The following is a 25,051-nucleotide window of genomic DNA, read 5'->3' as shown; positions in this document are numbered from 1 at the left end:
TTTGATTTGGTGAAGTAATCCATGTACAGACTTTACTGCATACAGTCTTGCATGCGCTGTGGAGAAAACCTGTAGCTCAGTCTTGATTATACTTTTATAGTCTGCTCCTCCAGTGCAGATAGTTACTTCACTTCAACATTGACTTTAACCATCCCTTTTTGGAAGTGTACAGTTTGTGTTTTCTGAATATTTTGGGTTATATTTTCAGATGATATAAATTGATGTTCTTCCATTGTGAAGTGTGAGGACAGAAAATTGCTTTTATTGATGGCTGATATTCAGACAGTCTAATTTCTGTAGGTCTCCTGAGTAGTTAAGTGTTTTCCTGAAATAGCCTTGTTTCTCTTGAAAATGGTGCTTATTAACTCCTTTCTTTTGCAAGGAGTTGTATTTATTGAGCAGTTTGTGTAAACATAAAGTCAGTTAGCTGCTCAGAGCCAAACTTTTGTGTCTAGCATAAATTCTCATAGTTCTGTGGAAGTTAGTGCAATTATGTTGATATACTCTCACTGAGAATCAGTCCAATACTGCGTATTTTTTACGAGCATACAGAAGATGTTCGTGGTGTAGCTCTTGGCAGTAGTTACAGCGTAATCTCTTTATGTGTACGCAATTAGAATAAAGTTCCTTCTTTTTCCTAAAGATATAAGGTTTATATATCCCTCTCTGTCTGTCCTTATCTGTGTGTCGGTTTTGGCTCAGTAGTTAATTTCAACAAAAGTTCAACAAAATTTGACAAAACGATAGCTAGCTGCCTAATCGATACTCTGCCCCCATATGTTTCACGGGAATACGTGGGCTGGGAAAATCAGAGCAACTGAATGTGTCCGTTGTTTCATGAGCTCATCCTTTGTTAGACATCAGAGAATTTGCATTTAATCCAATTTATGACAGAAACTTGAAAACCAAGCTTTGGTTTCACTGGCTGCAGAACAGTTCAGTACTTGCTGTATGACAACAGCATGCTAATTTGTTTATGCAGGTGAGGGAGGGAATTTGAATTCTTATTTGAATTATTAAAATTATTACGCTAAACGGATGCTGCTTTTCTCCCAAGAGTATAGCAGGTCTGCTCTAAGACATTTTATACTTCTCATTGAAGAAGTTGCTTTAAATCAAACCAAAGATTTTGATTAGCAGAACTAACCTTACTGGAGTAATTTGAGGCAGAGCTTTTGTCTGTCCAGGCCCTGGTGTGCATGCACTGTTGTTACGGGTTTTGTTCAGAGGATCTGCAGGTAAAGGCTTCCGAGGCGGGTTTGGTTTGTGGGTTTCCTGTTGTACAACATAAGGTCATATTAATCTTTATAATTGACATAACAGTCATCATAGTAACAACTGAGTTATGTCAAAGATAAGTTCAGCGTAGTTGTGGCTAGACACATTTAAATGAGTAAACCTTAACATATTTTTAATAAACAGGTATCTGCATGTTAAAATAAAGGTTTGAGGGTGTATTTTAGTGGTGTTAATTCTTTTTATTCTTTACTTCATAAATATTGGGTGCATCTATGTTACAGTTAATGATTAATTGGTGGTAAATGGAGGAAAACATAGATTGAATACCTAAAATTGTAAAAGAGATTATATAGAAAGGTGGAAATCCTAGAACTGACTGTAAAATGCAAATGTAGATGACCACAGAATAAAACTGCTTCAGTGTGATTTGAACTGGGAGTATTTGTGGAATTTTTTTTTTTAGAGATGCAGCTGTGCTTTCATTCTGTGGAATTTAATGACTCATTAATAGGGAGCAAAAGTCATCTGCCGTCAGGCATGGGCTTCTGTGTGGTCCTTGAAACACTGCAAACATACTAACATAAAATTTTATTGATCTTAGAAAAAAGAGAGGAAGGGAGAAAGACATGCCTATTTGTTAGTTAATAAAAAAGATTTTGTTTGCAAAATGAGCAAGATGCCAAATTTCAAAAAGTATTCTAGACTGAAAAAGTCTAAGTAGTAATGATTTTCATTTAACCTGAAATTTAACCAACTACATAGCTCATTAAACTAGGGTGGTTTGCCCCAGAAAATCAGCCTCTGTATTAAAAATCTTTGTAGGGAGATAATTAAGCTGCCTGTCTCGCTCACTGCTGTAATAGCAGATCAACTATGCCAACACTGTGGAAAAATTTTCATTATGAAGAACTGGGACAGATTCAATGACTTGCTCGAGTCACATAGACTCTGTGATGTATCTAGAAACTTTTTTCAGATCCCTCTACTCTTTGAAGTCATGCTTTCGCTAAACAAAACAATAAATCAGACTAATTTTCTCTTTACTAATAAGGGTATGGCAAACTAATAGTCAAGTTGACCAAAGAGAAACAAGAAGAGCTTGCCAGTGTAATTTAGTTGAGGCCTCCCCAAATGATTTAATCAAACAAGCAGCCTGATGCATGAATTACTCATGAATACAGCACAACTTTTCAGTACTCTTTGTGAGCATTTCTTTGTGTTCTTACTTCTCGTGGCCAACATTTGCTCTTTCAAAAAGGAAGCGCAGCTTGACTATCAGGTGGCATTTTGATAAAGGCTTCACTATGAGTTCTCTCTGCTTCTTCCCAGCCCCTTCTTTTTTTTTTTCTCTACAGAGCTTCAGTTCTTCGGCACAAAGAATTTATGGATGGATTTCTTTGTCCAATTTTATATCAGCAACAGCGTTCAATGCACCCGGCCTCTGTATCTGGAGGAGTACTCTTTTCACTGTTGGCATTAACTCTTTTTACAACTAGAAGAAAGAAAAATGCTAGAAAGAAAAATGTAACTCTCGTAATATTGAGCTGCTACAAAGACCTCAGGAATATCACGTTTTAATTTGCTTCATGGGTATGTTTCGAATAAGCACCTCAAAGAAGGGTCTTGCCTGACATGCATTGGGCAAGAAGGGGTATCTTCCTCAATCCACTGAGGGAGGAACTTAACAGGATTACTTGTGTTAGCCCACTGAGAGGAAAGCCAGCCTGAGGTGACATACCACTCAAAGGAGAGGTATGAACAAGAATTACTGTGGTAGAGCAAGCAGAAGGTGAACTTAGCTCAGGGTCAGTATGGAAAAGTGAAAATATCAAGCTGTATTTCCCACGCTAAAGATGACCTGTAAAATATGAGCTACTTTTTAGTGATGATGACAGTATCAGAGGCTGCAGTTGAATACAAACAGTAAGAGAAGAACAAGTAAAGGTGATTAAATCCGAGTATATGGACAGAATCCCTGGTTAGTATAAACTTGCAGTGTTTCACTGATTTCAATTGTGCTGTGCTGATTTGTATTGACCGTGAATCTGGCGCTTAAGTACCTGTTTGCTCTGTGAGCACAGCTGAAAGAAGAAAAAGCTGTTTGGCAGTCAAAAGACTTACATATTAAACCTGACAGCAGTTTATTTGCTAGCTGTCCTTTCAGATGTGAGTAAAACAGAAAATGTATGGTAAAATAATAATCCATTCACTGCTGTCTCAACAGCCACTAGAAGGGACAAGATGTGTTTTTACAGTCTACAATGTATGCTGTGCCTTAGCTAGCTGGGAACGTGCATGGCATTCCTTCTGCCTGTGCTTAACTACTAGTTCAGGAGAATATTGGTACAGTCAAAGATTGCAAGCCAAGGACTACTCTAAGTCCAGAGGCCAGCAGGTAAGGCAAGTAGCTTATGTTTAAATATACCTCTCAGAATGGAGAAGCATGAAACTGTAGAAATAGTGAATGGCTTCAGATGCTCTTCTTCAGCACTGTACTGCAGTACTGAGCATCTGGATGACATTAAGAGTGTGGCAATGATCTCGAAAGTGCTTTCTATAGATGACCTGGTGAATTTAGTTCCAAGAGATTAGTGTTGAGGCAATAATTTAAGCAGTATCCATATAAACAAGACCAAAAATATTCTAAAGGTAATTTACTTCCTCCAAGTTTTGGGGGAGGGGGTGTAAAAGAGCTAAACTGTGAAGAAAAGGTCTTCTGCTAATACAATATTTGTTGTGTTTCTAGAGTATGAAAAGTAGCTATTTCTCACAATCTTGAATTGACATTAAGGGCAGAATTTCAAAAGCAGCTCCTTCTGCTTCTTCACTAATGGCAGCTCACTAGAGTTGATGCCCTGTTTGTCCTGCTTCTGATTCACACCGTGACTGAAAATTGAAAATATCAGTATTTTGCCTGATTGTATAACAGCCACAATTAACTTGAGCAGTTAGGCTGAAAGGCCCTTGGGCAGTTTCAGATCTGTCACTCTTTGGTAGTGACAGTACTAGAGGTCTGGTATTCTGCTTTCCCCTTCACGTGGGATTTGAAGGGGAAGGCAGTTAGCAATATGGCTTGTAGCGCTGCGTGAGGCTGCTTTCACATGCAATGACACGCGGGGCAGATACAGATGTACCATCAAAATGAAAAATGGTAATGTGTTCTTGAAAAGCCTCTTCTTCATCTGCCTTCTGCTAGTGGGAGATGGCAGAAGCTGGTAAGTGGCTAGATGAGAAGAAGTCTTTCCTTTTTTTTTTTTCTTAAAGAACTATTAAATTAAGAAACTGAAGAGTAGCTATACTTGAAAACGCCTATCTTGACCAAGGTGAAATATGCAAAAATGTTTTAAGGACTGTGAGAAAAGAAACAATGAAACCCTTGGAGTTAAAGACAAAAGTAACAGTACTAATTTGGATTTCCTATAAAACTGATTTTAGAAAGAATCAATATTTCCCATTCCCCTGGAATGGAAAAAAAAAAAGACTAGCAAGATGGAAAAGGGAAGAAGGAAAAGCTTAAATAATTTGAATGCAAATAATAAACTGTCCACCCTTAGAAAAGTTGATCTCATCTAAGTCATTCAATGTTCAGACTTAGTCAAAACTAAAACTAGATATACTTTCTCTGCTGTCATAATATTTATGCACACTGTCATGGCAGCTTAGCACTGTCTCACCCCTTTTTGTTTTGTTTGTCTTTTCATAGCCACCTTTCAAAGCATTGCAGTTCAGCAACGTTTATCATAGTCACATCCTCCTATAAATCATTGGGAAAGTGTGACAGACTGCTGCAGAAGGAAGGTGCTCTGCCCTCAGACAGCCTAGCCTGAGGATGTATACGGATAGTCACAGTCACTCAAGGCACAGCTGTTTGAGTATGGATTTGTAGCATGCGCAAGCAAGCCAATATGCTACTCATTTAAGAAAGCCTGGCAATAATGACATACACGTATTTATAATCTTGTATTATATCTAAAATAGCATGATGTCAGTAAATCAGAAATAGCTGGATGCCTGACCACTGCTCCTTTGCTAAGATACGGTCATGCTACAAATGCAACCAATGACAAGAAAAGGGACAATTTAGTATAGACAACTGCACCTACACTGAATATCACCTGAAGATGTATCTTATAAAAAAAAAAAAAAGTCCCAAGCTCTATTTAAACTTTGCAACCAGAGGTATGTCTGCCTGAAATACTGTGGGCAATTACAAGTTTGTTCTTCAGATCTGTGCTCTGGTGGGAAGGGGGAAAAAAAAAATCAATGTATACACCCTCAGCAGAACAGAACCAAGTCAAGCTAGTACACCATATTTGGCACCTTGCTAGCGCAGGCCCTGTGGTTCACCCTCAGGGTGGACAGCAGGCAAGATGAGCTTGTGGTTGCCTTAACACACAGTATAAACAAGTTCCATATCATAGCTTTTCACTGGAGCAAAGAGATTTCAGGATCCTAAACTTTAGGATCATAGCCTCAGTTGGCATAAACCAATATAACTCCCTGAGCAAGATGGGAACTTAAGTTAGCTTTGTTAAATCATCTATGCCACATTACTAATGTACCAAGTACACAGGAAAGACTACGGAAAAAGGCCGGTATGAAAGATGAGAACACACTTTGTTCTTAGTCGTCACATGCACATATTCAAACACTAAACGTTAAACAGAAGAGGAGCTAAAAGAAAATCAATGGTTACCTGGGCAAACCTAAGTGAAGGGTTAGCTGGCAAGGGCCTTTCAGGCACAGTCGGATGACATGGCAGCTGGGGAAGGGGTGGTAGGACTCGCTGTGGAGTTTTTAGTTGTGGTAAATCCTGTGTCTTCACAGGGTTACTAATGTCAACGATCTGATACGGCAGCGATCTTCTCGGACCGTCTCTCTGTAAAAAGAGCCCGACCCCCAACCAATAGTTAAAAGTGTCAAGAGATAATTTAAACATTACTGCTTTAAAATCTACGCTTTTTCACTGTCTTTCTCTTCTGCTCTGCTTTAATCTACCTTCAACACCTCCTCTGTAAAGAGAGAAGCAATTAACAGCTTCCAGAGTCCTATGCAAGCACGAATCCATCACTGTTTAGCTGCAGTATTCCAGTGTAAGCTGGCTGGCTGGATCTCAAAGACTAAACTCTGTCTTTTCTGTGCAGGACATCTCCACCTACCTGAAACTTGGAAACCATAAATGTATTTTGAGTCCTACATATGCTCCCATTTTACATGTGTACATTATAATGATATCATGTAATAACTGTATTATAATAATTTACTTCAATGACATTGAAAATAGGTAGTAGGCCCTTTTCTATATTATTTAGAGACTCACCTTTTGTATGTTTGTATTTTGTGGCTTCACAATCAGATTTTTACTGAGGGATGTGGTATGAACATGGTTAGGCTCAGATGAACTGGAAGGTCTTGCTGGACTCACAGACCTGCAATACAGTACATTTTTACCGAACACAGCACTCTGCTTTATAATTTTTTTTTTTAAATAGTAACCTCTTTTCAGAGTGAGATTTTGCAAGGGCTTTCTGACTTTTTATAGTAAACAAGGAAAGTAAAAATTGTCTAGCACTCTGCCAAACTAAAAATAAATATTGATTTTTTGGAAACCACTAGTCTGTTAAATTAGCTTTTGCAATCTGTGGAAATGCAGCTTTGTAACACCCAAGAGACTATTCTAATGAATCTAACATTTAAACAGTAATGACCTCAAATATGGAAGTTTCAGCTCACTCAGCTGAGTTTAGATAAAAGGCCATGCCACATAATGAAACTATTTCAAGCAAATGAAATAAAGGCAATATTTCCTTTACTTTTTAATTTCTTGTCACAAAAGAAGCGAGATATGTAGTCAAAAAGTGCATTATTTACTGCCAATCGATAAAGTTAAACTAAAGCAGAAAACCACTGCTGATAAACCTCAGTGACTACTTTCATTAAGGCTGGCTCTTCGTAACTCCTCATATTCACACCAGTCTGCCATGCATGTGCAAGATGGGAGTTGCCACGTTTACAGCTATTTTCTACTAATCAGTATTAGACTATAATTGAGGAAAATGATCAAACCTTAGTTTCTCTATTGTTGTCTTTTTACTTGTAAACAGCAATCTTGTGAAAGTCTTCCTTTTCAGATACATGATTGACCCAGCAAAAATAAGGCACAGAGTCGTTATCAACACTCCTATGGTTAAACTCTTATTATCTGAAACAGAACACATTTAGTTAGCCGAAATGTGTTGTGTATATGGAGCAGGACATTGCTGTCTTGCCTCGGTTTCTAACTGCAACACAAGTAAAGTGAGTAAACCATGTATTAAAGATTAACAAAATGGTATTTCTTTAGCATGACACTTGACTTTTAGTTAGTCTTTGAGTCATTTCCTTAATAGTGGGAAAAAATCAGCTAAAATATAAATATGATCAGAGAGCCCCAGTCTGCAGGTCCTGCATAGATGGTCAGCTGCAAAGGGGGCCATCACGTGCATAGACTGCCCGCCTCATCCAGACCCCTGCGGGGTGACAACCGCAGCAGTGCCAGCTGGCACCGTCTTCGTGGGTTGCCCGCTTCCAAGGTGCGAGGGAAAAAGAGGCCGAGGGAGAGAAAACAGACAGAAACACACAGAGCCTGGTGTACATTAAGTGCAAGACTTTTAAATATTCTGTTCCCCCAAACATAAGCAGCAACTCTTGCTCCTTTATAACCAGATATTAAGGGCTTTCATTGCATTTTAACACCTGGCAAACATTCTGAAATTCGGATTATTGTGGCCAAACCCAGGTGACTGTCAAGGCTAATCTGGAGGCAAGCAAGGACCCAAAAGAATGCCTTGAGCAGTGGCGTCGTAGGCTGTCAAAGGGGTATACCGCTTAACAAGGGACTGCAGCCGTCTGTACTCACGTCACTTTTCAGAGTGCCTTCAGTTACTTTTAGTAAAAGCACATTGCTGGGACCTAAGTGAGACACAATAAAGACGTGAACCCTGACTACGAGGCTTGCAGCTCAAAGTCTTATTTTTAGAAAGAGGTAAGAAGCAGCTCTGATACTCATGGATATGTGATATGATCACTGCCTGGAGCTGAGGATGTTATGTTTCTTCAGGACTGCAGACCTAAAAAAATGCACACATCCACAGTAGGAGGTACCTCGTTAATCTTTGCTCTGGTAACCTATCATCACTGTCTCAGCCTTATCCTGATTGAATTTCAGCCAACTGGCTTTAATCTCTTGGCCTAACCTCACTCAGATGCTGGTGAACGGAGTCAGTATCATTGACTTAAAAAAACTACATTCAGAGCTTGATGGGGCAGGAAATGCTAGGCTTTTTAATCTTACAGTATTGCAGAATAGTAAATCCTTCACTATTCCTAAATGATTAATAAAATTATTTAACTGAGCTTGTGCCATTGAAATTAATCTATCTTTACCTAGCAATTAAATATTTAAGGCTTCTTAATAAGAAAAATGTAGAGTGTCAAACACATGGGTTTACTGGAAGTCAGATGGGTAAAATCAGTTACTAAATACTAATGCAACCATGTGCCACGTTTGACTAAGACGAATGTATTTTATTGAGCTAATCCTTCCGCACGTTGATGTACAGAATAGGGATGTGCAAAATATTCAGATCATAATCCAAACCACCCCATCAAGTGTTCATGTTTAAATCCAAGTGTCAGGGAACGAAAATTAGGTACTCTAGCAATTTCCATAATTGTTTATTTCCAGTGAGGGTGGCAATGCCTTTATAGCTATGTGGTAAAACTACCACACCATATTAAACTATTTCAGAAATAGTTTTCCGTAACATTGAGGTGTTGGCTTCCAAAACATAACATGCACAAGTTATTGTTACATTTGTCTTCTCCAGCTGAAGCTGTCTGTGCAGCACAATGTAATGATATACTTGGCAGTTCCCTAAATACTTGGATACAGGTAAACTGAAAAAGGATTATAATGCTTTGGAGCAAATCTTAAAAGAAAACATTTAACACATAAGCTGTCACACTTGTTCAGTTTCTGAGCACTGGTCGTTGCTATCTTACCAGCTGGCAGGAATTTAAAAAAGATCTTTCAACAGTGAAATCGTAATGTGCAGTGTTGTCGTGGAAATGATTGTGAGGCAGTAAGTTCAGCACTGCAATTCACTGTAGGTTCTACCACGTAGCGTATACAATCCTTCCTGGTTTTAATGGCATTATTCATATGAAAACAATTCATTTCCCAGCAAATTTTAGGTTATATGTGCAAACAAACATGAGCAGACTGTTGGTCCTGTCAGCTGCTCAAGCATAAATCAGAAATAATTCCATGAAAGTCATTAAAGTCACAGCACTCTGGAGAAAAACTGGCATGTGATGATTTTCAAAGTCTATGAAAGTGCAACATGCACAGCAATAATTCCATCCAAGGCTGGCCATGGGTGAAGTTAGAGACAATGTTCTGGAGACTGAACAAAAGGAAAATTGAAGACACACATTATAGAAAACAGACACCGCCTACTGCTATTATATGTAGGGGAACTTCTGAAAAATGTGTGGAAGCTCTCTATAAAATATAGTTTTAATCTGGTACAGTCAGAAATCTGGTATGTTCCACAATACAGAAGAACTTCCTTACAAGCACAATATCAAATATATTCCGGATTTTCGAAAGTAAAAGTGGGCCCTGCATATGCCAAGATTTTTCATTTGTAGTCCTTGCATTTCCTGACTTTCACTAGGCACACAACTGTAGAAAGCAGGCTGGGGGTACAACAAAATAATTCTATTAAGACACGCTCAGTGTAGACTGCTTTGCAACTCAGCATACCTTTAGGTAAAGCCAGAACATTGCAACATACAATTACCATGGCAACAGGATAATAACAAATATTGGCATTAGCTCCTCATGCTCTGATCAAGACCATTTCCTACGTATCTCAGACCTACTAAACTCAACCACATATCTAAAAGACCCAAACATTGTCAAGTTGGTGCCAACGCATTTGGATTAAGCCATTCGATTTCCCGGCTTACTTCCCAAACTTGCAAGCGCATTACTTAAAAGACCACCCTTTGTATTTTCACTTTTTGTCATGGAAATAACAGGTAAAGCATGCGTTACTACTAACCTGCTTGCCTAATTGGTCCACTGTCCATGCTGCCACCAAACCCTGGCTTGTCACAGTACGGGGGGGCCCAGTCAGCTTCACAGTGACAGTTCTTTTTATTGTTGCAGACCTTCAAAACAAAGATAAGAGAAGTCTTACGCTAGATATCTGAAAACAGCACTGGCCAATTAGGCCTCCTAACCAGACAGTGGCACAGCTGAAAGAACTGAAGCTCGTGTAACCGAAGCGCTGTGCTGGAATCTGCTTGCTGGGACAACTAAGATGGCATACAACAACTCCGAGTGCAAGACACTGTGTAGCAATAGGGAGCCTAACAAAGGATTGCTTGGCAGGTAATAATTTGGGTTGCACCAGCTGACACCTTCAACAGCTGCATAAACTGCGTCGCATCAACGGAAGAAGAGTGTTTGTGGCGAGGTAGGCTTGTATTCACTTGAGTTAAGATACTAAGGATAATCATACCTCCCTCTCCCTCCAGCAGCAACGGTATTTGTCTTCTAACTTTTGTTCCATCTCCCTTTACAGGAACAAGAGCCTCTTTATGTTGTTAACACTGTAAAGCTTCATCAGCCTGCTTGAACACTCCAGCCACGAAAGGCTTGTGCTAGGCTGCACACTGATTTTTCCACTGCTCGGATTCCCCTAGCTCAAAGATAGACCAGTTGCATGGAGAGGATGTGAAACTGGAAGCAAGCCAGAGGAAATCCTCCCTTTGACATCGCATCTGCACTGTCTATAAAGATATATTGCTCAGTATTCTGGTGGTTTTTCTCTGAGTTCAGGAAAAACTAGCAAAAGCTGATTTACCAAATGCTCCCTGCGGAGTGGGAGGTCTCCAAAAGACCAGACCCAACAGACAGCATCAGCCTGATCCTACTGCACGAAGGAGAAAGAGTTGGTAGGCTCCTGGCTTTTTCCTTAGGAGAGGCCATACAGTCCCAAACATCTAAAAAAAGATGGGCTAGTCTTTATTCCCTTTTACTGCCACCCACATAGGGTGGGCCTACGATGCTAATACAAGCACTAAGGATCCATGCTTTAGCAATAGACTAAATCAACCAAATGGGCCAAATATTTTTCTGCACAGGACACAGATGGCATAGTTGCATTTAGGCGTGCTTTGCCTGATTTTTTTTTTTTTAAAGGAAGGTTTTTGGGCCAGTTGTCAATGTGGTCCTTTGTGCTAACACCGACCATCACTGCTCTACCACAGCCATGGAAAAACTACACAGTAGATCTATTGATGAATGGATTTCTGAGTAAGACACCAGTTAGTTCACAATAGTTCTCAAATATGCATTTCTTGGCGAGGTCAGCTGGCAGGCTTTAGTAAGACTATACTGGAGATGTCCGCACAATATTAATTAAAACATCATTTGCTTAGCCTAGGCTTGCTCTGGTCATGTAAGATATAAAAAATGATTCATTTTTTCACAGATAGGAAGAGAGTTTAAAATATCATTCATTAAGCATGAATTTCTAAATTACAGCTCTACAGGGATTCCCATCTACAGCTACGCGAGTTCCTTCTGTGCTGCCCAGGAGTCACCCTGCGTTCTCCGTCATACAGGCATAAAGATGCCAGTGTAGGTTGATGCTCCTTGCAGCACGTTGATAAAATGCAGCACCATCAACACCACACAGTTTTTCAAATACAGGATGATAAATTAAGTTCAAATAAGTTAAAATCCCTTCACAGGGGAGGACAGAGAGTTTCATATGAATCTTTCACTACGGATACCACAGCCCTTCACCAGAACAAACAGGTCGTTAGAAAACCAAAGTAAATAAGGCATAGTTTGAAATAATTAACACTTCCAAAATATAAACTAGGTTTCAAAACATCTAGGCCTTATCAACTGAAACAGATATCATCATATTTTTCATCTGATCTCACTTTCATACCATGAAACCAATGAATATACTTTTACTTTAATACTTTTGGAAATGCTTTTTTGAAATATCTCAAATGCATATTTTAGCCCCACAAAAATGGTCCTGTTTGAAATGTTAATGGGAAGTCTCCAGGAAGGAAGGTTAGACTTAACATTGCCTTGAAGATGACAAAAATTCCTTTTTATCTCATACTGTTAATTAAAAAAAAGATAATTACTACCTGATAAATCTTTCTTTGTTAAATAAAAATAATTTCAGTTCTTGCAGTTCATATAAGGAACACTGAAAATTGAAATACGTGAGGAAAAAGTATTGCAGTGACTTTCACTGATCTATTACAAAGAATCAGAGATCCCAAAGCTATTATATAAAATGATTTCTTGTAAAACGGTTATTGATCGATTGTAAAAAAACAAGTTTTCCTATAATACTTACTCCACGGGCATGGCACTTTGTGACACATTTATGCACACCAAAAACACTTGTATTCTGGCATCGGCGATTAAGACAAATCTGCAAAATTAAGAAAGGAAGAGGAGTTTTAACAGCGATGGAACAGCTGGTACTCACAACGGGTCGCATCCCCTTCCAGTTCTGCACATTTTTCATCTGTCAGTTGTTCCTCTAGCGGTTACAAAGATTCGCCTGTACACAGTATATCGACAGCACTACATTGACAGAAAGACATGGACATCAGATTTACGCCTCTGTGAATCTTTTAGGTCCAAATCTGTGGAACTGAACATTGCTCGACTGGCATCCTGGGCAATACCGAACTTCAGAAATAGTTCATATTTGGGTAGGATGCTGAGTTTCTGCGAACGCACGCAGCTTCGCTGAAGTGGAACTGGTGGCAGTCTCCTTGGGGTTTGATTTGTTAAGGTAATTGAAAAAAACCCAGTCAGTGACATTTTTTCAGGCCTGGGAATGCATGAAGCGGGATTCTTTCATGTACTTGAACCGGCTGCAGACACCTCTTCACGCACAGCAGCTGATTCTTGAGTGGCAGCTTCAGACCCTTTACTGGTGTAAATCAGCACAGCTCTCTTTATAGCAATAGCACAGTATTGATTTATGCTAGTGCAGAATTTGAACCCAGGACAATCTGAATATTTTCCAGAGGTCATTGATATATATGGGCTCATTTCTGTTCTTAGGAAAACTGAGACTATTCTAACAGTCAACTTTCCCAGGCTAAATTATTTTTTGATGTCAAATATAAAACAGCCATACATAAAGTACAATAATAATCTTATGGGAAATAAAAGTAAGAAAATGCTATGTGCAAAGTAATCAGATGCAAATTTTTTTGTTTTCCAGTCATTACCAGCAAACTTTACCCTGCCAATATAACTGAAATTTGGGATAAAGCAAGGTAAGTACCATCTAATAAAGCCATCAAGCAGTCAAATGACTGATGAAGCTATCAGTATTAAGAAGTTATCCTACTAAGATTTGAGGGGAAGAAAAGAAGAAGAAGAAATTAGGACTGAAATAACTGTTACTGTGCCACACTGAAGAAAAAAAAATCAGTGCACAATTTTGCTCCAGTTTAAATGCAGTTCAGTTCAGTAATACTAAAAGTCAGTCACAATAATTAGCATTAAGCTGGGAAAAGCGTTGAAGGAGACGACAGGGATGCTTAATCAGGGCACTTATCCCCTGGGGAGAAGGCAAAATGGAAGGAAATTAGAGTGAATTGGCATCAACATGCATGCACGTAGAGAATACAGGCTGATTACAGCAGTATTCACAATTCAAATATTCATAGTGCAGCAGCACACAGAATTCTGATCCCATTAAAATGGCTGCATTTCAAATTGGGCATCTTCAGCTTAGAAAGCTCAAGAATATTTAAATTCATATTCTTAATCCATAATACAAATGCACTAATGTCCTCAAAGTAAAACATACAATTTGATAAGTATTATCCTGTGTATTCTATAGTGTGTATGTGTATGATTAGATAGATTAGAAAGATTAAATACTCATTAGTAAAACATAATGGGGTGCTTTTCCAGTGTTGAATTTTCTTTGAAAAGACATTTTATAGACGCTTTTATAATAGATTGACTTAGAAATGTTATAAGGGTTGTTTTCTTGTAACAGGATTGTAGTTGCATTAGGGACATGTTTTAAACCTGTTCTCAATGCAGTGTGGTAATCCAACATAATTCAAAAGCATTCAGAAATTCAGAGGCTTACTTGAATTTACCACAAATTATCAAAGCACGTTTTTTGACTCTCTTTGTCAGTAATCCCCTGAGGGTATGGAAACCTTCTTCTTTTCAGTAGCTTGTGGCCTCCTTTCCGTTTCTCCCCCTTGTAAACTCATGACTGTCTCCCTCTACTCTCTGTTCCTCTTCTCTCCAAATAAAAATCCCAGGACACCCATATGAAATTTGGACCATACTCATGCCAGATAATTTACAATGCTTGCAAAATATGATTGCACAAAAATCAGTTTTGATGGCTGAACATCAATCAGGTGAACATTATATTTTCCTAGCAGTTCTTACCAAGATAGCTTTTCCAGTAATAAAAAGGGGAGGAGGGTCCTAATCAGCAGATCCCATGAGCACATTCCAAAACCTAAAGTGAAGCTAATGAGAATTTTGCAAAACTACCAAGAAACGCCATAAACACTAGCAAAGCTTGGGGCACTGGTATGAAAATGCATGAAAATAGCAAATTTTGCATTTCCTGTTAAAGCATAAGAGCGGCCATTTGAGATGAGGTCAGCGTTCTCCAGCAGTAGCCAATAGTGGATGCAGAAGAAACTGTATGAAAACACGACAGCACAGCATGACACTTCCCCAGTGTACTGTACAACCTGCAGCTTAAGGATCTGCTGAGCCTTGAGGAGCAGTTCCTGACGAGTTGTCCCCCAGGGAAGCTATCCACTCACTTTTTGAACATGTTCATACTTTTGACATCAGCAACAACATTTTGTGGTAGTAAGTTGTACAGGTTTCACAGCACGCTCTGTGAAAAGGTATTTTCCCCTTTTGTTTGCTCTAAAATCCTCACCTGATTTCATTTGTTTCATGCATAGACGTCACTGTCTCCTGTTCTCACATCTCCATGCTACTCCACATTTTATGTACTTTTATAATCTACTAAAACTGCAAGATCTCTTCACTGAGCTGAAATACCTAGATCAGCGCTCAGTACAAGCCAAGCGCTCTGAAGTGGTGCGAAGGACATTTAGAGAGTTCAGGGAAAATTATATTGATAAATTTAAATGCTGCACCCTGAAACATCAAACTCTGAATTTGGGCAGCACACAAACCAATTTAACTATAATGCTAATCCCTAGGTCTCACTTGCACCAATGAATACACTGAACTCATCAGAATTTCATTAACCATCTTGTCATGTATTTTGCTACATTTGTTTGGCAGGAAGTACCTATCCTTCGCGGACAGATACTTGGGGCTGTCCTAACAAATCATGTATAAACTTGAGCAACTTGCATTGCATGTGCAAGGTTAATTCAAAACAGTGGCCAAAAGAAGGGAGTAAAAATCTGACTCCGTGTGAGCACGAGAAACAATGACAATGCACTAATTCTCTGTGAAAAGAAAGCCCCAAACAAAACAACGTTCAGTACTTTGTAGCAGCAGGGTAAGCGATGTTCGCCTTGCCTGGGAGCGTTTCAGAACCTTACTTTTCCATCTGCGCACTTGGTTCCTGACAGCACAAGACCAGGATCTGGCATATCATCCCCCAAGTACACGTGGGTACCACGACACAGAATCTTTCCACCTTCCTGAAGGGGGATATTAGTTTCTATGGAAACAGCATTGGTACCAATTACAGGTCGATTTGCTCCCCCTTGACACTGAATTTTTCCACATTTAGCGTCTCTGAAGGAAATAAACAAAACCAAAAATTAGTTAAATGATTTTAATCGTTACACCTCCCCTCCCCTCACCTTTGCATCAGCTCCTGTGTTTGTAAAGAAAGACCTTACCTGGGTTCACATTTAGCAAAGGAGCTCTTGGAGTCTTTGCCACAGTTGCCGTAAGGATCTCCTGCAGAATTGACTCTCTCAAAACAGATCCCAGGAGCAGGTTTCGCACCTGAAACAAAAACAAATCAGAACTTTCATCTGCTACAAGGTGTTTTTCATAATCTTCTTTTAGCTCTGCTGATGTTTTAGGGGAAGGTAAGACGTGATCTGCATATTGATGAAACACAACAAAACAGTTGTGCTTGATCAGCATGCTAATTGCCTGAATGTACGGGGTTTTCCACAGTTATTTGTCTCTCTTGGCAATGCTAAGCAATAAACAATGCCCAACTCATTTTTTGGGGGGAATTTCTAGATGATGTCCCTCTTGAGAACCCTCCTAGGACACAAAAACTTCTAGCAAATGCCAAATCTAGTAAGAAAGGTGCAGGCCAGCAGGTAAGCTAACTCCCTTCTTTTTACAGGAGCCCCCATGATTCTAGTGAAAGCCCAAGAGCTAAAGCCAAAGCAAACACTTTTGCAGAAAAGCTTTTTAAAGTACAGTTCAGTACAACGAGAAACCAGAATAAATCCTGTTGCAAATGGGAGTGCTATACAGCTATAAAAACAGGACCCCATGACATGACAAAGAAAATATGCTGCAATTAGCTCCAGCTAATGTCCTTAGGGGAGGAGAGGAAACTATCCCCACCTTAATCCTCAGTAAATCCACGCCTGAGAGGAAGGACTGGCTTGAAAGAGGGATTATTTCTACCATGGTGGTAGAACTAGGAATCTGGGAAGAGAGGCAGCATCTGGTTCTTATCCGCCGTTGCCCTTTATCATGCAGACACACTCTGACACCAAAGTAACTTCCGTGATGGGAGCAGTCCTGGAAATGTTTGTGCAGCCAGTTTACTCACCCCTACATCTACATTCTCTGTGTTAGAAGGTACCATCTAGTCTAATCTCTTACACAGAAAATCTCTTGTCCATTCTTTCCCAGATTATGACCAACTATTTAAAGAATCTTCCAGAGAAGCATCCAAGCGTAGATTTGAAATATGTCAGAGGTGCAGGATCTACTTCACTGATTTGACGGTTGCAACAATTAATTAGTCCTCCTATTAGAATTTCATCCCTTCTTCCTAATTTGAAGTACTGGCTTTTATTTCCAGTCAGTAATTCTTGCAAAAATAGGAATTGTAAAGGGCCCTTTGCTTGGGCTCTTTAGTCCGCCGTACTTTCTTTGCATGAATATATTTAACAGCATGGCCAAGTCACTGCCAACATTTCAGTCACTCCAATACACAGATTTGCTCTGCGGACACAGGATGGTAAGGAGACATACTGGCTACAACTCTTAACAGATACCTAGAGAGCTGCCTACATTAGCACTGGTACCACTAATAAAGCTGCGCTGAGAAGACATTTTTCAGAATAAAATCTCTCACACTGAAAACAAAAAAGAAGCGTTGTACTTTTGATAGATCAGCCGGACTGAAACAAAAAGAATTGACAATAAATGATGTGATAGCCTAAAGGCTGAGAATATACCATTTTTCACAGTGTCCCCTGATTTTTAACAGAGACAGAATATCTGAGTTAACATTACAGTTTTCAAATGTTTTGAGCCGCTTCCAAGTGTGTAAGCATATAGCTGTGAGCAAAACATGTATCATTTATTTAAACCATCCTGAAGATTTCATCTGAAAGTCTTCAAAGAGGAAGAAGGTTTAAAGAAGGGTTCCAATTCCTAGAGAACAAAATACAAATGCGACTGTAAAACTAACAGTTAGTGTGGATCCTTTCACTAATAACTCAGAGATTAGAGCCTCAATTAATCATCTGTATTTCACAGTCCGAAGCTTGACTAATAGTATATACTGCTGAACAGCAATCTAATGCTATTAAGGACAAAATGTTAAAACTTGGAGAGGCCTAGGATGGCAACCTCTCTTCTTCCTAACATTTTTACTTGCAAACTGGAAAACTCAGAAAGCAGGGCACAGACAGAAGAGAATATGAGCTGCTGCTTCCCTGGAGAGAAGGACAAGAGCTTGAAATTCTTTGGAAGATTACTATCAAGCTTGCTGAGTTCAGAATATTTCTCAAATCTGGAACTATTAAAAGGGACTCACACAGGATCCTTTTACTTCTTTTCATTAAACCACAAGCAATAATCATAAATCAACAAAAGCATCTAGACAAGGCACTGTGCAAAAAGCAAAAATATGAATTCCATTTTCAGCACGTAGTTTCCTCCTCATCTTTCTAGGGCAGGGACATTAGCTATTCAGCATGATACAAACATTAAAATGTGCATATACGATGCCAGCTTTAGAATAGAGAGGGAGTGAAGGGAAAAAGATGGTGTCGCTAAAAGGCCCAGTAAAACTAACTGCTTTTTCCCCCAGCATCTGCAAAGAATGACTTGCTCAAACCTGCCTCACCAAAGCTGTAAGGACCCCTATCGACCATAACCCCGTGCAATTGCTATCAGCATCCTTTCTTCTCAGCTGAGAATCCTGCGCCAAGACTTGTTCAACCAGCGGAGTATCACCGCAACAACTGACAGTTTCCTCGAGGACGTGCCTGCAGCAGCCCAAGGCACAGACACGCTTTCCCCAGCACGGCGCGTGGCTCCAAAGATTGCCAAAAGCTAAACAACTGCTCACAGTCCTGTGCTTTGACTGTAAGTGACCTAACAAAGACTCATTAAAAAGAGGTGTTGAAGGGATAAGCGATTCCTGAAAAACTGAAAGAGTTTAAGGTATATATCCCCCCCCCCCCTTTCACCTGGTGGAACTTTTTTGTCTTTTTTTTTGTTTTATGTACAAGTCAAGCATGCTACACATGATGGAAACCAGCATTTGGGAAGAGCAACACATCGGTAGCATCCTTTCAGGGCTCAGTGAGTTTTAACTCCAACCAATATTACTTAACAAGAGAACAGATCTCATGGAGGACAACAAAATGCCCCCCTGCCAGGCTTTGAGCACTCTGAGTATAAAAACACCTGGTACTCAACAATCATCTGAAGCTTGGAGACCACAATCTAGCTCCAATTTGTGTTTTCTAAATGCAAGAATAACACATCCCTGCTTGGGATGGCTGTTCCTTCTCCTGACTCGCTTCTCACACCATTTGGACTTTATTATAGCTGAAAACATGTAAGACTATACCAAATTGAACAGATGGAGCTACCAAGTTAAAAGGAAGATTTCAGAGGATGCTAAAGCAAAAGAATTGTAATGTTGTGTTTCTGGAGCAAACCCATTTATCATGATTGCATCACATAAACTGAAGCAGAAAGTGCTGTCTTTCTCTATTTTGCTACCTCAACAGGCAAAGGCAAAACCATTTGTGAAAGATATCCAGTGGTTATTAAGTGCTTTGAACCGGATGAGCAGAGTTTATTTCACTTTGCTATTATAATTATAGTGTTGTGACCCTGTAATTAAGGTCTTATCTGCCTTTCCATGCCAAGCCTTAGTCAAGGGATTAAATCAGCCATTTAAGATTGAGGCAGGTCAAAGCTCACCACTGCAGTCGTCAGCCTGCAGTGATAGTGATGAACTCACTTCTTTCGCTATAAGGTTGCAACAAAGAGGAGCCAGTTTTAGAAGCCATACTGTGTCTTTGAGGTCACCCCAGAACTGCTTCAATGGGCAAATACCTTCACCGTAGCCAGAAAGAGAGGAATTTCTGACCATGGTGCTGATTCCAAGCAGAACGAAACACCAGTTAGCAGACGGAAAGTGGAAATGAGGATATTTAGTTTCAGTTCTCAATATTGTCTCAGATTTATTTTTAAAAGTGTATACAATCTCTATATATAGGTGTGGGAAGAAAAAAAATGCACAAACTGGTACTTGGAGTGCCCTAACAAGCACCATAAAAGACCGTATAAATAAGCAGAAACATAAAGATATAGTTCTGAGGGTCACATGATTTGCACCTGGATTTTAGGTCTCATTAAGTCTGTTTTACTGCACCGATGATGCAAAGCAAACTTCCATGATCTTCCCTTGGCCTCTCTCTCTTCATCTCAGTGATCCCTGCTGTTAAGTCTGCGCAAGAGTAGGACAGGTCTGAGCTGTTCTTTCTGCATTTAAGGACCATGCTCGTTCTTACTAGCGCTGAGAATATAGCTTAATGCCCCACACATCCCCAGCCCAAAATGGCCTGGCATAAATTTGTAATGATCAAAGTAGTTTGAGTTTTCTAGTTGTGCTAAATGATATTCTAAAGCTTTACAGTGCTCAGATAAATTAGTATCCTCCAGAAAGCAGTCAGGAATAGTTTGGTCAGCTGATTTAGATGGGGAAGCCCTGTGTTACTTCATCTTTTTTATTTCACCTATAGGGCCGTACGTAGAACAAAATCCAAAGCTCTTACATCAGCGACAGGCCCCGTAACAAATATTGACATTAAAATTACGATTGTTCCTGTGCAAACAATTATCCATGTCTATGCAACAAATGTAAGTGTGTTCTAGTTAGTAAGTCAGTGCCGTCAGTGCCTGCCATTTGCTCCCCAAACTCATTGCTTTTTTCCCCCTCTTTCCAGGCAATGTAGAAAAAGGCAGCAGCCTAAAGCTGAGAATCTTCTATTCTGAGGTAATCAATAATTTCTCTCTCTTAAATAGTTTTATCTGTGTATCTAGCTGCTCCCTGAAAATGCCAGTGGAGTACTAGACATTATACAGTGTGTTACTGTTGATGTATCTTTCAGTCACACTACTATCAAGAGGTCAAACCAGTGCAATTTGACATTTCTGACTATTAAAAAAAGGGTTTCTAGTACTTCATGGATGTTGCTCTTTAAAGACAAACATGACATGAATTAAGGAGAGAAAGAGTAGACAAATCTCTGTGTTCTGAGAGCAGACCAGAATGAACCTGTATCTTTAACAAGACTTTATGGCCATCTTCAGAGACTGTCTCCAGGTGCTCCCTTCTTCCACTCCAAGCTCACCATCCTCTTGCAAGTGAGGGCTGGCTGGAACACATTAGAGTTGTTGTGCAGGAAGCCTTGACTCGGAGTCTAGCTAGGAAGACCCAAGCACGTACTCAGTGTGATGCAGTTTTGTCCAAATGGGCTTGCAGAGAAAGAAAAATCTGCTTATATTTGTCTTCCACGTGCCTGATTTCACTGAAGTTCTTGGCTGGAACAGCTCTGATTAAGAAAAAGCCATAGCTGACACTAAGGTTTGGCTCTGATACTTCAGTCATCCCTCTACTGGTATTAACACCCTGGCATAAGATTTTGATGCTGCAATACTGTATGTTTGGTGAGCAGTAGGGAGATGCAGTGGAGTGGCCATGTGATCCTCTTCCCACTCTTCACTTTCTTGAGTAGGTAGCACGGCTTCTTGACCAAGAGCGCCAGTGACTAGCACTGCTCAGCCAAACGTGCCATCACTTCCCAGCAGCGCCTTGGCACCCTGTCCCAGCAAGTCTGCTCTGCCTCGATGGTGGGATGCAGAGAGGGGCTCTCCTGCGGGAAGGCACGGGGACAGCCGTTCACCAGCCCCAAACAACATCCTCTGCCTAGAAGCAGAGTTGGGAGTCCTCTCCACAGAGACATGTTGAGCCTACGCTAGAGGTGAGAGGGGCTTGGGGAAGACAGACTCACATAAACACAGGGAAGATAAGAGTTTGGTATAATTACTATTCAGCTCCAAATCCCTGTTTTTATTATATAGGAAATAATAACAGAAAGTATTTCTCCATTTGAACTGAACTTATCTGTTGAATGTAACAAAGAAACCCAATGTAATGCAAGTATTTCCTTCTGCAAACAGATTCTTATTGCTCAGCCTAATACATACAAGCTCTGATAATGCTCATCATTTTTCTTTAACTGGACCTAAAAAAAAATTAAGATCAACTTTTATCATTGGGCTACTGGACATCTGTAACCCTATGAATAAAGAAAGATATACAAAAGAATACCCTGATAAGGAATTCAATACACTGAATATGGTTTAAATGAAAGTTATCATATTTTGTCCTGCATAGATTTATTCTATTGGGAGAAAAAAAGAGGAATTAATGTAAATGAACTCTGACCTGTTTCCTCTGTGGTATAGTTTGTCCTCCGTCCCCATTTTTAAAAACAATTTTTAAGCAATTACAGTAATCTGGTAAAAGGTTCAAATGTATCTTTTTGATACGAAGCCCAGAGAAAATATCCTGGAATGTTCTCGTCTCTCCGTCGTCTGCAAACCGAGCTGGGAGGAAACAGTTTTCCTAACTGTCCCATGACAGGAGGTGAGATTTCAAATGACCTCTTTCTGCAGCTGCGCAGCCCACCTCACCCTCGTTCCCCTCCCACCCCAATACTGCCGTGGAGCAGCCTCTACCTCGCCAGTGGTCACTAACTCCGTCTGGAGAAGGCATCTGTTGCTGTCACACCATTCTCATTAAAAACAGAAAGACGATTCTGATCTCCCGCGTGGGGGTCTGCCTCTGTTAACTTTACTAGCATTATTTCTAATTTATCCTTTGCACCAACGAGATCAGGATTAAGCCGTTCAGTTCAGGTTTGGAGGCAGCACTTGGTTAGGAAGCGAAGCTGGCAGTGGAGCTGCAGCAGTTCGGCTCTCTGACCTTCAGCTGCATTTTTCTGAGCAACAGAAATTTCTAACGGTTTAGCTGAGTAACTTTCCATGGCATGGGAAACTGTTTCATAAGGAGATCTTGTTTGATACAAGAGAAAATGTCTCGGTATCCAGGCGATGAAAAATCCCAGTCTGACTAAGACTGGAGGCTATAATTGTACAAGCCTCCGCGAGCTCATGTTAAGTCTAGGACACAAGTGGGGTTCGGAAGAGTATTTCAGATGCATGATTTGCGCCATGTGGGAAGTGTAATTATGAACGGGAACTCCGCTCGCTCGTTACACACACACACACACACAACCAAGAGAGCTTTTCCCTCCTATCTGCATTAGCAGCATTACTTCTTGAGCTGCTTTAATGCTCTTTAAGAAAGATCTGCAAATGGTCCAACTCCCTGTGAAGATAACAGACAAATACTTCAGTAGACTTCTGATGAGGGCTCTGACCAAGAGAAGCATATGTGTCATCATACTTATACATAAGTTTAAAAATGGAGTGGAAGGCAGAGAGATACTGAATTGAAAGAGGCTAAGGGAGTGGGAAAAATCAACTTGAAAGAAATAATAAAACCTAGCTCTATTATAGTGCTTTTCTTCAGCAGAGCTCAAAATGTTTTTCCCATTTGAGAGAGAGGGCGACTGAGATGCTGAAGGAGACGTGACTTGTCCAGGGTGACTCAGCAGGCAAGAGCAAAACCAGGAACAGAATACAAGTTTCCTGAGCTAATACTGGTATTTCAGTTGAAGAGCCACAGGATGTAACAGGAAGATGAACCGCCTTCCTGGGAAATCATTTATTTAAGATAACGCAAGAGATCATGCTATTAGATTTTTGCAAAAAAGTAAATGAATTCCCAGGGGAGGATAAAATCTCTTTCTGCTTCAGGGTATACTCTGCTAAGGGTACTATTAGGAGGTAGGTTTATAGGGTAACACCAATTAATAAATGCACACACCAATATGGGAATCTTATGCTAACGTCAAATACTGAACTGTGCTCTGGGATGTAGGCAGACATCTTACATGTTTTGCAGATGAGCCATTTAGAGCGGGGCGGCGGGCAGTTTGCATACCAGTCTGAAGAGGGATGTGATTTTAACCTAACTCAGCAGCATTCAGTACGTTACAGGATAGCATAAGGCCATAGAAAAGTATTAAATGGTTTGCCAAAGTTCATATAGCCGGTCGTAGCAGTGTTGCAGAATGAACTAGCAGTTCTCCACCTCCTGCTGCAAGAACTGAACATGACTGCAAATCAAGGAGAAAATGAGTCACAGAATGATTCCCCCATTACTCAGTTCTCTGCTCCAAAAAAGAATACAGATTGGTACTGCACAAAATTCCCCCAAATCCACCTATAATCACACACATTTTCCTCTCAAGTCTGTCCGATAAACACACCTCCTGGTTCTTAAACTCACCTTGGCCCCAGAGCGTGATACACTGCTGCTCGTGGGTCTGGCAGATGCCGTTGTAACAGTAGCCATCCACCCTGTGGCAAGCATGTCCGTCGTGCAAATACACGTTAGCTGGGCAGTGCGGGCTGGCTCCAGTGCAGAACTCTGGCAGATCACAGGAATTACTTGACTCTCTGCAAGAAATCCCCGCTGGTTTCAACTGAAAAAAACAAACAAACCACTTGAACTGCCGCAATTCCAGTCAATAAGAGTTATGCAGGGGCGTAATCCACGCAGCGCACAAACAGCTTTTTTCGGTGCGTGTCTGCACCAACTGACCACGGTGAACAGAATAAAGATTGTGCAACCCTTTGAATACATTTATTCAAGACATGTGGCCAAGAATTTGGCACATTTGTGGACTGAGGGCCAAACAGCTCGCAGCTGCCAACATGCCGCATGTGGCTGAGGTGAGAGGTGAATCCAGCCTTTTGTCAGTTTGCAAGTATGGGTCAATTTTTCAGATTGCCTCCAGTAATCCTTTCTTTTTTTTTTTTTTGGAATCCAAAAACAGAGACGTAAAAACATACTGGGCTCCGCAGTAGCGCTAACCAAAGGTCAGATCGGAAACATTCTCACACAAACAGCCTCAATCCTGGGTGCATGTTCTGTTCTCAGGGTGACTTGAACAACACAGGGCTCCAGGCAGACAGCTGCTCACATAGCCTGAACACCCCTCAGGGCAGCCGTAACTCACGAAGCCGCCATCCCACCTGAATACGGGCTCAGCATCCTGGATTGCTTCCTGAGATGAAAGATCACTTCCT

The 25,051-nt window shown here is 40.3% G+C and overlaps 1 protein-coding gene across 1 annotated transcript in view; it reads right to left on the bottom strand.

Annotated features, from left to right (window-relative positions):
* The window catches only part of ADAM12 (ADAM metallopeptidase domain 12), a 207,543-nt gene that overhangs the window by 11,608 nt on the left and 170,884 nt on the right, over positions 1 to 25,051 (bottom strand). Inside the window, exons 14-22 of the mRNA XM_068951456.1 lie at positions 24,249 to 24,444; positions 16,222 to 16,330; positions 15,916 to 16,114; positions 12,681 to 12,758; positions 10,350 to 10,458; positions 7,306 to 7,441; positions 6,560 to 6,668; positions 5,936 to 6,118; positions 1,148 to 1,275 (exon numbers count right to left, since the gene is read on the bottom strand). Of these exons, the coding sequence (XP_068807557.1) occupies positions 1,148 to 1,275; positions 5,936 to 6,118; positions 6,560 to 6,668; positions 7,306 to 7,441; positions 10,350 to 10,458; positions 12,681 to 12,758; positions 15,916 to 16,114; positions 16,222 to 16,330; positions 24,249 to 24,444 (1,247 nt within the window). The remainder of the gene's footprint in view (positions 1 to 1,147; positions 1,276 to 5,935; positions 6,119 to 6,559; positions 6,669 to 7,305; positions 7,442 to 10,349; positions 10,459 to 12,680; positions 12,759 to 15,915; positions 16,115 to 16,221; positions 16,331 to 24,248; positions 24,445 to 25,051) is intronic.

Source organism: Struthio camelus, chromosome 7, assembly GCF_040807025.1.
Source record: "Struthio camelus isolate bStrCam1 chromosome 7, bStrCam1.hap1, whole genome shotgun sequence".
Taxonomy (NCBI): Eukaryota; Metazoa; Chordata; class Aves; order Struthioniformes; family Struthionidae; genus Struthio; species Struthio camelus.
Note: the sequence above shows the minus strand (reverse complement) of the source record. Positions and strands in the feature narration are given on the sequence as shown.